At 42.2% G+C, this 14,781-nt stretch overlaps 1 protein-coding gene across 7 annotated transcripts in view; it reads right to left on the bottom strand.

The window, feature by feature from the left end:
• carmil1.L (capping protein regulator and myosin 1 linker 1 L homeolog) overlaps positions 1–14,781 on the bottom strand; it is a 165,402-nt gene that overhangs the window by 34,096 nt on the left and 116,525 nt on the right. For all 7 annotated transcript variants that reach the window (XM_041566338.1, XM_041566340.1, XM_041566339.1 and 4 more), the window contains 4 exons: positions 7,582–7,675; positions 5,286–5,384; positions 3,081–3,209; positions 1,988–2,116 (listed from right to left, as the gene is read on the bottom strand). In XM_041566338.1, the coding sequence (XP_041422272.1) occupies positions 1,988–2,116; positions 3,081–3,209; positions 5,286–5,384; positions 7,582–7,675 (451 nt within the window). The remainder of the gene's footprint in view (positions 1–1,987; positions 2,117–3,080; positions 3,210–5,285; positions 5,385–7,581; positions 7,676–14,781) is intronic.

Here is a 14,781-nt window from a genome sequence, read left to right as displayed (position 1 = left end):
GGTCGAAGTATCCAAAAAATTACTTTCAATTTTGAATTTTTTTACTTTGAAAATTCCCTCTAATTCACTTTGACCCTTGATAAATCTGCCCCTAAGCCTGAGGCTTTGCTCGCATAAAATATAAATAAATAAAGAGTGACTACAGATCCATTCTAATGCTTCCAGAATATAATCAATAAAGGCGCCTTGAGAAAATGTCTGCTTGAGTTAAAACATCTAAACCTCTGCAGTAGGGCTGACACTGTTTTCCCACAAGAGATGCAAAACAGCATCTAGTTTGCAGTCAATTCAAGCCTCCTGCAAGTGAACAGAGACAGCATCCTCATATACTATCCCTGGAACCACTGCAGAGAAACAGAGACCTGCAATCTTTCACAACTATCAAAATAACCGAAATAATTTTCTTTGATATACAGGCAGCATATTTTCATTGCTTTGAAGAAGCTCCTATTAATACATACTCTGTGAGTTGCCCTACAGTCTTATAGGCTATGTGACCTGCATTGACAATCCCCAAACAGATGACTCTTGTTATTATATAAATATAGAGATATAACTGTAGGAATTTGTTAAACATACCAAAAATGTAACCATTTGAGCACAGCACCCTAATGGTTATTACTGCATAAAGAAGCAAACATGCTCCTAAAACTATAACATCACACACAAAATATCTCTGGAGCACAGTATACAAACATAATAACCCCTGCCTACAGAGCAAGGTGTTAGAAGAGCTAAAAAAGTTGAATTTAAAGTTACAGCAGAAAAAGAACATCTCTGTATACGGTAGACAACTGTACAATACTGGGCAAATCTGCCGTTGGATGCTAAATATCTGCAACTAATCAGTTATTACCTTTGTTAAAGGTAATACTCTTTTGTCATACTCTTGTAATTATGGCTATTGCCACACAGGCTCTGAAAACAGGCCAAAAATCAGGCCGATTTCAGTCCCTGTATGAACCTATCTACAGGTGGACGAAACATTATGTAAATATTTCACTCAGCTATTGTGCCACATCCCTCCATGTAAATTTCTTGAAACAGATTGTTGTTATACCTTTATCCAATCAAAGGATTTCTGGGACATGATGTGCCATAAAATGCCATTTTAGTCCATACAAGGCTTTTGTATGCTTTTCACTGAGACTGTGTGTTTTCTGAGTAAAACAGTCAAAAAAATTAGCGTATAACTATGGAGTGGGCAAAACGGCTTAAAAAGTTGCTCAAAGTATGCTCATAGGAACGCCAATTGGAAAGCCCCTACAGCATCAGCTACTTCAGAATTAATCAATAAAATACAGCAAATAAGCTGGATGGACTACTTAACAGCCTTACCTCATTGCCCTTTGTGGAGGACTGGTTATTGCGGCATTCATATTATAGACAACTACAAAACCAGATCTGAAGCACTTTGGACTACACTACCCGGTACAGGGAGCATAGGCAATATGTAATGGGTATTAACCGAGATGCATTGACTCCAACAATATCAAAAAGTGCTGAACCCATTGGAAACCCTTTATCCAGAAAGCTCTGACTTATGGGAATTCCATCTCCCATAGACTTCATTTTAATCAAATAATTACAATTTTTAAAATGAATTTCCTTTTTCTCTGTAATAATAAAACCGTATCTTGTACTTGATCCAAACTGAGATATAATTAATCCTTATTGGAGACAAAACAATCCTATTGAGTTTATTTAATGCTTAAATGATTTTCAGTATACAAAGTATGCAGATCCAAATTATGGAAAGAACCCTTATCCGGAAAACCCTAGGTCCTGAGCATTCTGGATAACAGGCTCCATACCTGTAGTAACACTGTATGCATACTCTATTTACAGTGTGTACTTTAACACATTATGCAGCTTGGAGAACTGTAATGGCAGGTAATGTTGCAAATGACATAAGGCTGCATTTGCAGCCCCAAACAGGGCACATTAAAATGAACCAATGAGAAATTCCATAAAATACTAAACATACTTTCAGCTGCTCATCTACCACTCTGGTGACCTCCCCAGCCATGGATTCCAGTGTTTCTTGAATTGGAATGGGTAGACTGTTGGCCCCAGCCCATGCTGCTCCACCAAGATGATACAAGTTTGGCAAAAGCTGTAAAATGTATGAACATATACTGGCTTTACATAACAATGTATGAAACAACAATACCACAAAAAATATAGGGAGCTATTACTGATACTGAGAGCAATGGAAGATTTGATAGGGTAATATGAAGTATAGTTTCAGACAGTTTGAAGTTAATGTTCACTCCATGTTTTGCACAATGAAAGCAAATTTAATGCTAAGCTATTTTTAAAAATACCGTAACAATTGTCAATTACAGGTACTTGCAAATCTAACTGCTATTGAAACAGTGTGTGTGTCTCTTCCCATTCTTTCCACTGCTTGTTCTGACTACTAAGACTTCTCCTGACTTCAGGCAGCACTCCAATTCCCACAAAGCCTTGCATGTTCATTGCCCTGAGAAGAAAGAATATAACAAAAGCATGCAATTCACTGTGGGAATTGGAGTCTTGGCTGCTGATGATTTTTGCTTCATTGCTTCTGCAGTCAGGCAAGCATTTAAAAGAAAATCAAAGGACAGAACAATATCACTTAAACAGCTATTGCATGCAAAAATGAATTGAAACGTTTAATCAGTGTCTATTGTAGAGTTGATTAGCATAAGATTGTTTTTTTTTATATAATTTTGGGTGAACACTCTTTTAACCGGATACAGACCTACACTTAATTCCCAAGGGAGAAATAGACCTGTAGCAATGGTTAAGCTCTAGGGTTGAAACCCTCCAAACCGACTCACCATGTAACTGTGTACAGTCAAATTGATTTTTTTTTTAATAACATCATAGCACCATGGAGGAGTTGTTTCTTGGAGTTTATGGGTATTTCTCTCAATACCGTGGGCAATAACAAGAGCAGCTTCTGCAGCTACAACAAAAAAAGCTGTGTGTGCAGCCTTATATCTGCTTTTTATAGGATACCAAAGGAAAGTTAACTCATACTTCCCTTCCCTCACACTGCTTAACTGTCGCTGACAAATAATAATAAAGCTTACGGTTTTTGAATTCTTCGCATCTCGCATTATTCTTTCTGCGGACTTCACATCTTCTATGACAAAATCTACACCGCAGTTTCTCAAGGAGTTCAGGTGGTCTTGAACTTTGACACATATTCTGTCAATCATCTGTTAAAAGTAGCACATTTATTAAAAACTAGTAAAAAAGAAGCAATCGCACCAGTGACTAAAACAGCAGTAATAACAATAATATCGTTATAGTCCTTTAGCACTTATTTTTATAAAGCCAATACACAGAACATTACCAGCGCAATGGATCCCTGCTCTACAGAGCATAACGACAGAATGAAACAAGCTGAACTCTAGGGGAAAATAGACAGAACTACTAAAATTGCTTTTGTTCCCAATGGCAGAGGAACATTTACTTGTCTAACAGACTATGATAAGAAAGTCGTTTTATACTTCAAAATGGTTTTGTTGTTGCTGTACTCTGATAACTACAGCAGATAAGCGAAGCCTGTTTCACCGTTTTTCACCTCCACGAGGCAGATTTAGCTAGTGCGGCATAGAGCTATCAAACAAACATGCTTGTGGAATTGGATCCAATACTATTGCTACAAAAATGGAGTGAGATTATGCTTTTTTTTCTCTCAAAATACTTAGATTCTCATTCATGCAAATGTACTGCATATTGTATGACAGCTAGTGATTTTGCAGTATTTTGCCTTTCTTTATACTTAAAGCTGCTTAAATAAAGGCAGTCCCCACTGCCTGATAATGAAAATCACATGTAAACATCAGTGCTATATTTCATCTTGCCAACAATGGGGGACTGGGTGCAATTATGTGCTAAAGCTGTCTTTTGAAAAGGGAAAAATATGCCAAAAAAATTCTAAAATGTGCTATATTTTATTAACAGGAATGTATGCCTAATTGTCACTAAACAGTTTCTTATCAGATTTCCCATTGTTTTCTGTCCAATCTCTGGACTGAAAACAAAGTTATCAAGTTAAAGATAAGTCACAATAGGTTTTCTGCCGAAAGAAATAAAAAACAAAAAAAAACAGCAACACCCGAGTCCTCCCATGTCCACAGTAACAGAGACCTATGGCATCCACCTGTCACAGTACACACAGGGGAAGGGTTGGGTGAGAGATAGCGGGCTTGGGGGCTGGTAAACAGCTGAAATCGGACCCATGTGCACATCATTGTCAACCGATTGTTTAAAGTAAGCTTTATCAAAAGTGAATAGATGAAAATAAGGATATAATCTGAATAAAAAAAACTGTGTTGGTTTAATGCAGTGATCCCCAACCGGCGTTGCTCACCAACCCCTTGGATGTTGCTTCCAGCAGCCACAAAGCAGGTGCTTATTTCGGTATTCTTCTTGAGGCATGATTTAGTTGCATAAAAAACAGATGTATTGCCAAACAGAGCCTCCTATATGCTGCGAGTGCACATAACGGCTACCAAATAGCCAATCACAGCCCTTATTTAGTACCCCCAGGAACTATTTGCATGCTTGTGTTGCTCCCCAACTCAATTTACATTTGAATTTGGCTCATGGGTAAAAACATTTGGGGACCCTTGGTTTAATGTACACAAGAGCAGGGAAATACTGGATAAGTGTTTAACCATTGGTACTAGTAAGTGACTAAAAATGCTCAACAAAGATCGTGGTGAGGTGGAGAATTTTAGAAGCTTCATGTGCTTAAAGGGTTAAGGGACCATCTGCAGGTATTTGTGGAGGAAGAATGCAATAAATGTTGCAAAAGTGTATGGCGTGTGAATATTTTTTGCTGTTATTTTGTGTCAATTTGTTGCCTGTAGAAGGTAACAGACAGAGGCTCTTTTCTTACCCTTATAGAGGGGGTTATAAAGAAGTGCACCGTCCATATAAGATAAAATTATCACACAGTGTTAGGTAACAGAATGACTCCATTTCAAAATATTTTATTTGGAGTATGGATTGGAAAGGTAGGCAAGGGGACATCAAGGACCATTAAACACTGGATGAGACAGACTGGATGATAGTGGACAGCAAACATAGCTACAAAAAGTACTTAGTCTGGAAGAAGGTGATAAACCTATAAGAATATAAATCTGCTCGCAGTCATTTCTATTTTTGGAGATAAATAGTCTGTTATGCATTACAAATTACAGCCTATTTTAGAGTTTATATTTTGGCATTGAATGTTATATAATAATACTCTAGGTCAGTCAGTCTCTGGATGGTGACATCACCTGTTGTGTAGTACTGGTAACAATACTTTGTTGCAGCCGATATGCCTGTTCCTGTAGGTACTTTCTTGTTTCATGGTTTCGCAGCAAATGGTTTTCTATCTGGAAAAAAAAAAGAGAAAAATATTAGAAAATAACTAAATACTAATCGTGTTAAAGTATACAACCATTTATAAGATCACTTTATCCCTGATTTTTAACTTCATTAGCAAGTGCTCAGTCGTCAATGTGAAAAGTAAAAGGCTGTCAACATGCATGGCAGGCTTAAACAGGCATTTAATGACTTTCCATTGATTTCTCCATTAACAGTTCATTTTTGAATCTAATGAAATGTAACAGCAAGTGGGCTGGGAATTGACCCTAAATGTATTAATTATGCAAAATCTTATGAGGAAATGTAAATTTGAGGTTTCATACCAAAAGGACACCTAATAGCAACAGAAAATTAACTAAATCGTTGCCAAATTAAAGGGATTCTGTCACGGGAAAACATGTTTTTTGCAAAATGCATTAGTTAATAGTGCTCTGCCAGAATTTTCAAAAGAGCAAAAACATTTTTTTTTTTTTAAATTTAATTATGAAATCTGACATGGGGTTAGAAATGTTGTTAGTTTCCCAGCTGCCCTCTGTCATGATAAATTTCAGTCACCCTTTATTGCTGCACTGCAAGCTGGAAATATATCACCTCCCTCTCTTTCCCCATCAGCAGAACAATGGGGAGGTAACAAGAGAACAGTTCCCTAGTAGATATGAGAATAGGACTCAATAGTAAAAATTGAAGTCCCACTGCGACTCCTCCTGTTACACATAGGAAAAACAATAGCTTATCTAAAAGCAGTTGTATTATGAAGTGCTGGCTCTTTCTTACACACCAATATTACAGCTAAAAAATACACTTGTTGGTTCAAGAATAAATTGTTATATGGTAGAGTGAGTTATTTGTAATGTAAACAGCACTATTTCAAAATAAAAACTAAACCATAAAAATTATGACAGAATCCCTTTAAGTAGGCCATAGTTGAATCAACTGGAGAAAGCACATTCTAGCTTGTTATTATTGGGAGACACGGCACTATAAAACCAGAACTATTATTATGGCCTAAATAAGCAAAACAAACCAAAAATCAATTTATAATAACCCAGAGCAGCAGTTTTGGCATCTAGTGGTGGTAAAGAAGTACTGGGCTACATTAAACTTGGGTCTTTAAATGCGTTTTTGTCTTGTTACTTATTGCTAGCATTGTCCTCAGTGTGTAAAGTGCTCTAAGACATGGTGAAAGTTCAGGGCTCCTTTGCACCCTGAGCTCATCTGAGCCTAATAACGTGTGTCCCAATTGTTTTAAAGCCGCTTCAATAAATGAGAAAAAAATGCTGCATAACCAAGATATGTGATATATTTTGTAACCCCACCTGGTCACACATAGGACAAACACTTTATATACTTTAGGAATGTGTTTGTATATGATGATAGGACACTATATGGTCTGGTGGAATTGCGAAGCACTAGATTGGCCAATGACTCCTACTGGAAGTTAATGGTCCCTCGCATTGTGCAAAAAATAATTGGTTATTGATTTTCACCTTAACAACAATCACATGCATTTTATATTGCAACACATATCAAAAACCAAACAGCAAAATTAAATATTTTTCTAATCAAGGGTAAGAAACAAGTTAAAATGGTACTTAAATCTTTAACAGAATTTTGATGCAAAACTATACCAGTTTAACTTGAATGCATGTTTTTATGTAATGAGCAAAATCACCAATAAATATCTTTCTTAAATTAAATCTAGTGCAAATATACAAGAAGCTGTGCCTGTAAGTGACACCAGTCTTTAATGGGGGCCACGTCTGGACTGGGACTCAAAATAGGCCCTGGTATTCCAAGTATACAGAGGCCCAAGGAGTCCTTCACCTGCCCACAAAATAGTAACTGTCTATGGGACCTTACAGCAGCCCCCGCTGGCATTTGCCAGAAGCATCAGATTGCCAGTCAGGCCCTGATGGGTGCTATGGGGATGAAGTAGGCATTAGACAGCTCATTAAAGAGAAATTTACACATTCCTGATGAATGTGACCATCCTTAAGAAAGGCAAAGCCATGTTACAGCAGACAAATACAACACATTGCAATAAGAATGGCAAAAAATCATTTTCATAATAACAATAGGGTGGTACACACAATTTGTCAAAATCTATTTAGCTATAACTTGAAAGAGAAATCCAAGGTAATTATGATTTTCCTTGCTATGTCAGATGAAATTAAAAAAGAAAATCATTTGACAAGGATGTCTGACCTTTTGCAGGGCTTCTTCTGTCTTTTCTGGGTTAGTCTTCAGAGCCTGGGAAGCATCATTCATAGGTATGGGCATAAACCTCAAGGTATAGTTCCTAAAACAATATTCACTGTAAACTAACATGATAATTTATAACAGATAATACTGCAGATTATGTGCCCCCTATGAAATGAAAATCAAAAAATTCAATCAAAACCATTTAAGCCAGGAACACCAGTTGGAAACCAGCTACTGTGAATTGGAAAGAGCTGCAAGTGAAATAGACATGAAATGCTGTTATGGACATTTTAACTAAATATGAACATACTAGAGACCAATCTTTTTATATAGAGATGATCCACAAACCTGCAAATAAATACATTTCCTGTGCTAGATTTCAAGATCCAAAGAGCACATTATTTATTTTTTCTGTGACTGACAATTTTGCAATTTCCAGTTGCCAATTCATTTTATTTTTTTTTTTTAAAAGGTAAGTTTTATTTCGTTTTGAACACAAAACATACTCACAGAACAAACAGACAAGCAGACCGGTTCATATATGTTATACATAGGTACAAAAGGTGGCAAAATATATAAGTTGACTACAATCTCAACAAAATAAGCATCGACATGAGGCCATAATGGATTTCCGGGATAAGCAAACACCCGAGGGACCCAAGAGGGGGTACAGGAGGAGCTGAATCACTACTAGTATGAACCAGGCGGACTGTGCAACTACTATTCAGTCAGGGAGGTTCAGATCAATGTCGGTCCACGAGCCCCATATGTTATCAAATTTGGTATGTGAGCCCCTAGACTCATAGGTAAGCTTATAAAGGGGTAAAGCGTTATTAACTAGCTGCACCCACTCTCTAAGAGAGGGTGGTACATTGCCCATCCAGTGTAGTGCAATTGTCTTTTTTGCATAGAAGAGGAGAACCCGAAAGGCAATTCTGGGGTATTTGGCTGGGACCAGTTCCTCTAAGATCCCCAACAGACAAACGGACGGGGTGACAACCCTCGGGAAGTCAAGGTTATCAGCTAGGAAGTGAACCACTTTCTTCCAAAAGTTGAAAATCAGCCGACAGTCCCATATTAGGTGGAAAAAGTCTGCGCCTGATTGCTGACACCTCGGACAAATATCCAGGGGGGTTCGGCCCATTTGCTTAAGACGTACTGGGGTAATATACACATGATGTAAAATTTTATACTGAATCAATTTATCTTTAAGAGAGATAAGGCCGGCATACACATTATCAATCGCCTCCTCCCAGTCCTCCTGCGTAAGACCTGCAATTTTAGTAGTCCACCACTCTTGGGTGATTAGGAAGGGTTTGGGTCCAGATAACAGGAGCCGGCGGTATAGCCGGGACACCAATTTGGCAGGGCTAGGGTCATGAAGAGTTTCTTCTATGGCCAGGGAGGACAGTTGGGGGGCAAGAGTGCCAAATTGGGGAGTGAAAGGCATGCCGAAGCTGGAGGTATTGAAATAACAATAGTGGTGCCGGGTGGGTCTTATTCCGTAAAGCATCATATGTGGGAAACGCCTGGGGATCAAGAAGGTCTTTTAAGCATTTAATGTCCCTATTAGACCAAAATATAAAATCCGGGAGGTGTCTGAGGTGGGGTAGGTGTGAGTTACCCCACAAGGGGAGGTGTGGGGACAACAATGGGGGAGCAAGGCCCAGTATTCTAAGAGTTACCTGCCAAGATTTGTGAGGGGTGGTCAAGGTGGTTGGCAGGGAACCGTAGTCCCTAAGGGAACGGTACGGAAAATGTCGGAGGCCTTCCCACGAAGCTACAAGGAGAGCCTGTAGTTGTGAGTTCGGGTTGTATGGGTCTGGGTGAAAACACCAATGAAGATAATAAAGTTGTGAAGCCAGAAAATATAGATAGAAATTGGGGAGAGCTAGGCCCCCCTCCTCACACGGGGCACACAAGCGGGTCCAAGCAATCCTGGGTGTCTTATTATTCCAAAGAAAGGGGATCATGATCTGGTTAAGGCGCTTGAAGTATCGCTTAGGGAGATAAATGGGCGCATTATGGAGCAAATAGAGAATTTTGGGAAGATAAATCATTTTAATAAGATTGACTCTACCCCATAGGGATAAGGGTAACTTCGTCCAGCGGGTCAGTGTGGTGGTTAGGTTGGTAAGGAGGGGGTCCAAGTTGAGAGAGACATATTTAGAAACATCTGCCTGGATAGTCACTCCAAGGTATTTGAACTGGGTGGCCCACTCTAGGGGGGACTCGGTTGGCAAAGGTCGAGGTTGGTCAGGGTCAATGGGGAATAGAACAGACTTATCCCAATTCACCCTTAAGCCTGAGAAGGAGCCAAAGCGGTTAACCAGGTCTAAAAGAGCGGTAAGGGAGTCATTAGGGTCGGCCAGGTAGATGAGAAGGTCATCAGCAAATAGAGAGATTTTTTCTTGTATAGTGCCGAAGGTTAAGCCTTTTACCAGGGGGGACTGTCTGATCAATATCGCCAAAGGTTCAATCGCAAGGGCAAATAGGGCTGGGGAAAGGGGGCAACCCTGTCTCGTACCTCTCGTCAATACAAAAGGGGGCGATATAAGGCCATTGACTCTAACTCGCGCTGTGGGGTTCCTGTAGAGGAGCTTAATCCAAGTTAAACATCTAGGGCCGAACCCAAACCGGGCCAAGACCTCCCACAAGAAGTCCCACTCCACCGAATCAAAAGCCTTAGCAGAGTCTAAGGAAGCCACAACTCTGGTCCCCATTTCCACATGTGTTATTTGTAGGTTGGTAAAGAGTCTGCGAAGATTAATGTTGGTGGAGCGCCCAGGCATAAAGCCAGATTGGTCAGGGTGGATCAGGTCTGGGATAACCCGCTGAAGACGGGAGGAAAGAATTTTAGCTAATATTTTGGCATCCGTATTGAGCAGAGATATAGGGCGGTAGGAAGAGCATCGGGTGGCATCTTTACCTGGTTTAGGGATAACTACTATAAGGGCTTCATTAAGTGAGGGGGGCAGTGAGCCGCTATCAAAGGCCGACTGGAGAGTGTCAAGGTATTTTGGGATTATTTGATCCGAGAGGGCTTTATACCAGTCGGGAGGGAGACCATCCGGTCCCGGCGTCTTATTAGGGGGCAGTGAGGCAATGGCCTCCTTAACTTCTTGGGGAGTGATGGGTGCATCAAGAAAAGCCTGATCGTTAGGGGAAAGCGAAGGTATGGGGATGGAGTCCAAGAAGTATTGAAGTTGGGCTGTGGAATAACTTGTCGTGGTAGTGTAGAGATTTTGATAGAAGGTAGCGAATTCCTGTGTTATAAGCCTAGGTTCTGTGACCACGGAGCCATCATCTAGTACGATGCGTGAAACAGCCGAGGGTGTAGAATGCTGCTTGGCTAGAAACGCTAGAAGTTTACTATTTTTGTCACTTTGATCAAAATGCGTTGATTTTGGTAGAGAAGGGCTTTCCTAGTGAGGGAAATAGAGGTTTGCGAAAGAGTATTTTGGGCCCTTAACAGATCAGCATAGTTTGCAGGGGTAGGATCCTGGGTGTGGGTAGAAAGGGCTTGCTGGAGATCGTATTCCGCGGCAGAGACCCGTTCTAAGGTAGCGTTTCTAGCGCGTGATATGGCCCCCATGAGAGCCCCACGCATGACTGCTTTGGAAGCGTCCCACAATGTTTGCTGTGGGGCAGAACCCGCATTACAGGTCCAGTAGTCCCCATAAGCTTGGGCATTGGCATCGGCCACAGCAGTGTTCTTGAGCCAAATAGGGCTCAGCCGCCACAGTCTATCAGTGGCCGCAGGGTTCCACCTTAATGTGAGCTGTAATGGGGAATGATCAGAGAGGGCTTGGGGCAAATATTTGACTTGGTCAATAACGGGCAAGAGGTCTAAGGAGACCAGGGCTAGATCGATTCTCGAAAAGGTCTTATGTGTGGGGGAGTGGCAAGAGAATTGTCTTAGGGATGGGTGTTTCCATCTCCAAGGGTCAGTTAGGCGGAGGGCCTCTGCCCATGAGGTGAGGTTAGTCAGAGTGCGGGGGTCAGGGCTTAGTCTATCCAGAGAAGGATTTAAGCAGCAATTAAAATCACCAAGGATACAGAGTGGGCTGGGAGGAAAGTCAGAAAGTTTGGTCACCATTAGATCCAGGATCGACACTGCGAATGGCGGCGGCACATATATGTTAACTAGGAGGATGGGTTTGTTGGCAATAAGGCCATGGAGTATCAAAAACCTGCCAAAGTGGTCTAAGTGGAGCTTCAAGAGCTCAAAGGGCAAGTTTTTCCTGATTAGTATAGAAACCCCCCGTGAGTGCGAGGAGAATGTGGAGTGGAAGTGCCAACCCACCCATGGCTTTTTTAGTGCCAGTATTTTTTGCCCAGTAAGGTGTGTCTCCTGGAGAAGAAGGATAGAAGGGGGGTATTTTTTCAGATAGTTAAACATTAGGCTCCTTTTAAATTTAGAATTAAGGCCTCGCACATTCCACGAGAGGATTGAGAAACTAGCCATAATTCACAGAGGTGGGTATATGCCAGGCCAAACGAAGTATCCATCCCGTAGTACAAGACCAATGGAATATCGTAGCAAACACATGTCGTGTACATAATACATCAGTCAACATAAAGTGAGTAGTCTGCAAAACACATTGAAACATAAACCCCACAATAATACATACCCAACCCACCCTACTCACCCCCAAACATGAGCGAGTCTAATACCCATAACACTTGAGAACATAAACAGGGCACAGTCCCTAGATATCCGTTAAAAAACAGTCCCTCCTGGGGGATCTAGGGTGGCAACAAGTCCTGACAATTGCCTATAGCTGAGGCCCGCACTGATGTGCTGAACAGTTACCCTGAAACAGGATACGAGCATGGCCCCCAACACGGGGCCAGAAATATTAACCCAAGAAGGGAAAGGATACGGAGGAAAAAAAAAAAAAAAAAAAAAAAAAAAAAAATATATAAAAAAATCCCAAAAGTCTAGGCACGGGTGTGGCAAGGAGTGCAGTGGATGGTCCATGGTAGGAGATGGTGAATCCAAAGGGGGCAAAGTAGAGTCAGCGGAGCCCACGCCCACCTCGGAGCAAGGTAGCGGCCCAGTGGCTAAGACGGGGATCCAGAAACAGGGATCAGGTGTGGACTAGTCATACCTCAAGATGAACCCACCAACGTGAGGAGAAAAAAAAAAAAAAAAGGGGGGGGAAGGGGAAGGGGGGGAGGCAGGGTTCACTGCGGGTGTCCGATGCCCGTAACATTACTGAAGAGTTTAATACCCAGACATTCCTGGGGTGACAGGGTAAAATTTCCCTGCGGAGTAAGGCGACACATAGGGACCTGGTGGCGAGGCTTGCCGCAGTCAATCATTCCTGCTTGGGGATCGACGAGGGCCCCTCCGGTTGAGCCAATCATCAACCTCCCCCGGTTTAGAGAAGAAGAGCACATGGTCACCATCCTGGATGCGCAAACGCGCAGGATATTGCATGCTGTACTTTAGGTGTGCTTCTCGAAGGCGCCTTTTGATACCTGTAAATTCGGCCCGTTGCTTTTGAATGACAGGAGAAAAGTCCGGATATAAGGACACAGTAGCCCCCTGGTATTGAATTGGGCCCTTTTCTCTGGCGGCTGTAAGAGCAGCATCCCTGTCCCGATAATTAAGTAGCTTCAGGAGAAAGGGACGAGGGGGGGCTCCTGGCGGAGGAGGCCTCGCGGGAACTCTGTGGGCCCTTTCAACAATAAAAACTTTGGAAAAGGTATTAGGCCCCAAAGTTTCTTGAAGCCAGCCTTCTATGAAGGCCGTAGGGTTGGTGCCCTCCACCCTTTCAGGCAGCCCGACTATCCTGACATTGTTCCGTCTCGACCTATTTTCCAGGTCATCAGATTTTTCCAGGGCAGCCTTAAGTTGTAGCTTCATGGCCTGCACATCTGTGTGGAGGGGAGGCATGGCGTCGTCTAGGGCTGAAACCCTGTCCTCCAGGGCCTTAGTGCGGTCTCTCACCTTCTGCAGGTCTTGACGCATCAGGGAGATGTCAATCCTGAGCTCCTCGAACTGCGCCGTGCTGGATGCACGGCTCTCCATAATGGCCGCCAGTACTTCCCCCAGCGTGGGTTCAGCAGGCGCAGGCTGCTGGTCGGGCTCAGGGCCTATTGGGGAAGATGGCTGACTAGGCGGATTGGGGGATGGTGGCTGAACGGGATCTCGGGCAAAGCGCTCCAACCTGGATGCCGCCTCCGGTTTCGGCTTCGGGTTGTTCCTCCGCATCGTCGTGCAGGTGCGTGCAGGCAGCGAGACCCTTCTTGGGAGACTGTCGGTCGGGTAAGAAGCCGGGTGTAAAGCAGCGGTGCACGGAGCTATAGGCAGACACGTCCGCTCACCGCGCCATCTTGGTCACGCCCCCGCCAATTCATTTTAAATTAAAACATCTTTAAACAGAAATCTGTGACAGTACTACCCAAGCAGATGAACTTGAACAAAGGCAAGTAATAGGAATGGTCTGTGTTTACCAAAGTAGACGTAGGATCCAGGCGCACTGTCCTGGACCAACAGTCATGGTAGCGGATGAACCATAATTACAAAATGGAAAAGCAAGATAAAAAGTAAAAAATTCTGAATTTCTTTTAAATGTTGTGTTACAAAGCTCCCACAGTAGAATAATATGAGGGTGTCTGCCATTTCAGGGGTGCTTCAGCCCCCCCCCCCCCGATTCATTGCCATCTTAGCCATTTATTAGAACAGTCATCCCTAACTGAATGAATCAGTTAATAGTGCTGCTCCAGCAGAATTCTGCACTGAAATCCATTTCTCAAAAGAGCAAACAGATTTTTATATATTCAATTTTGAAATCCGACATGGGGCTAGACATATTGTCAATTTCCCAGCTGCCCCAAGTCATGTGACTTGTGCTCTGATAAACTTCAATCACTCTTTTCTGCTGTACTGCAAGTTGGAGTGATATCACCCCCTCCCTTTCCCCCCCCCCAGCAGCCAAACAAAAGAACAATGGGAAAGTAACCAGATAGCAGCTCCCTAACACAAGATAACAGCTGCCTGGTAGATCTAAGAACAGCACTCAATAGTAAAAACCCATGTCTCACTGAGACACATTCAGTTACATTGAGAAGCAAAAACAGCAGCCTGCCAGAAAGCATTTCTCTCCTAAAGTGCAGGCACAAGTCACATGACATGGGGCAGCTGGGAAATTGACAAAATGTCTAGCCCCATGTCAGATTTCAAAATTGAAT

The sequence above is a fragment of the Xenopus laevis genome, chromosome 6L (assembly GCF_017654675.1).
Source record: "Xenopus laevis strain J_2021 chromosome 6L, Xenopus_laevis_v10.1, whole genome shotgun sequence".
Lineage (NCBI taxonomy): Eukaryota > Metazoa > Chordata > Amphibia > Anura > Pipidae > Xenopus > Xenopus laevis.
Note: the sequence above shows the minus strand (reverse complement) of the source record. Positions and strands in the feature narration are given on the sequence as shown.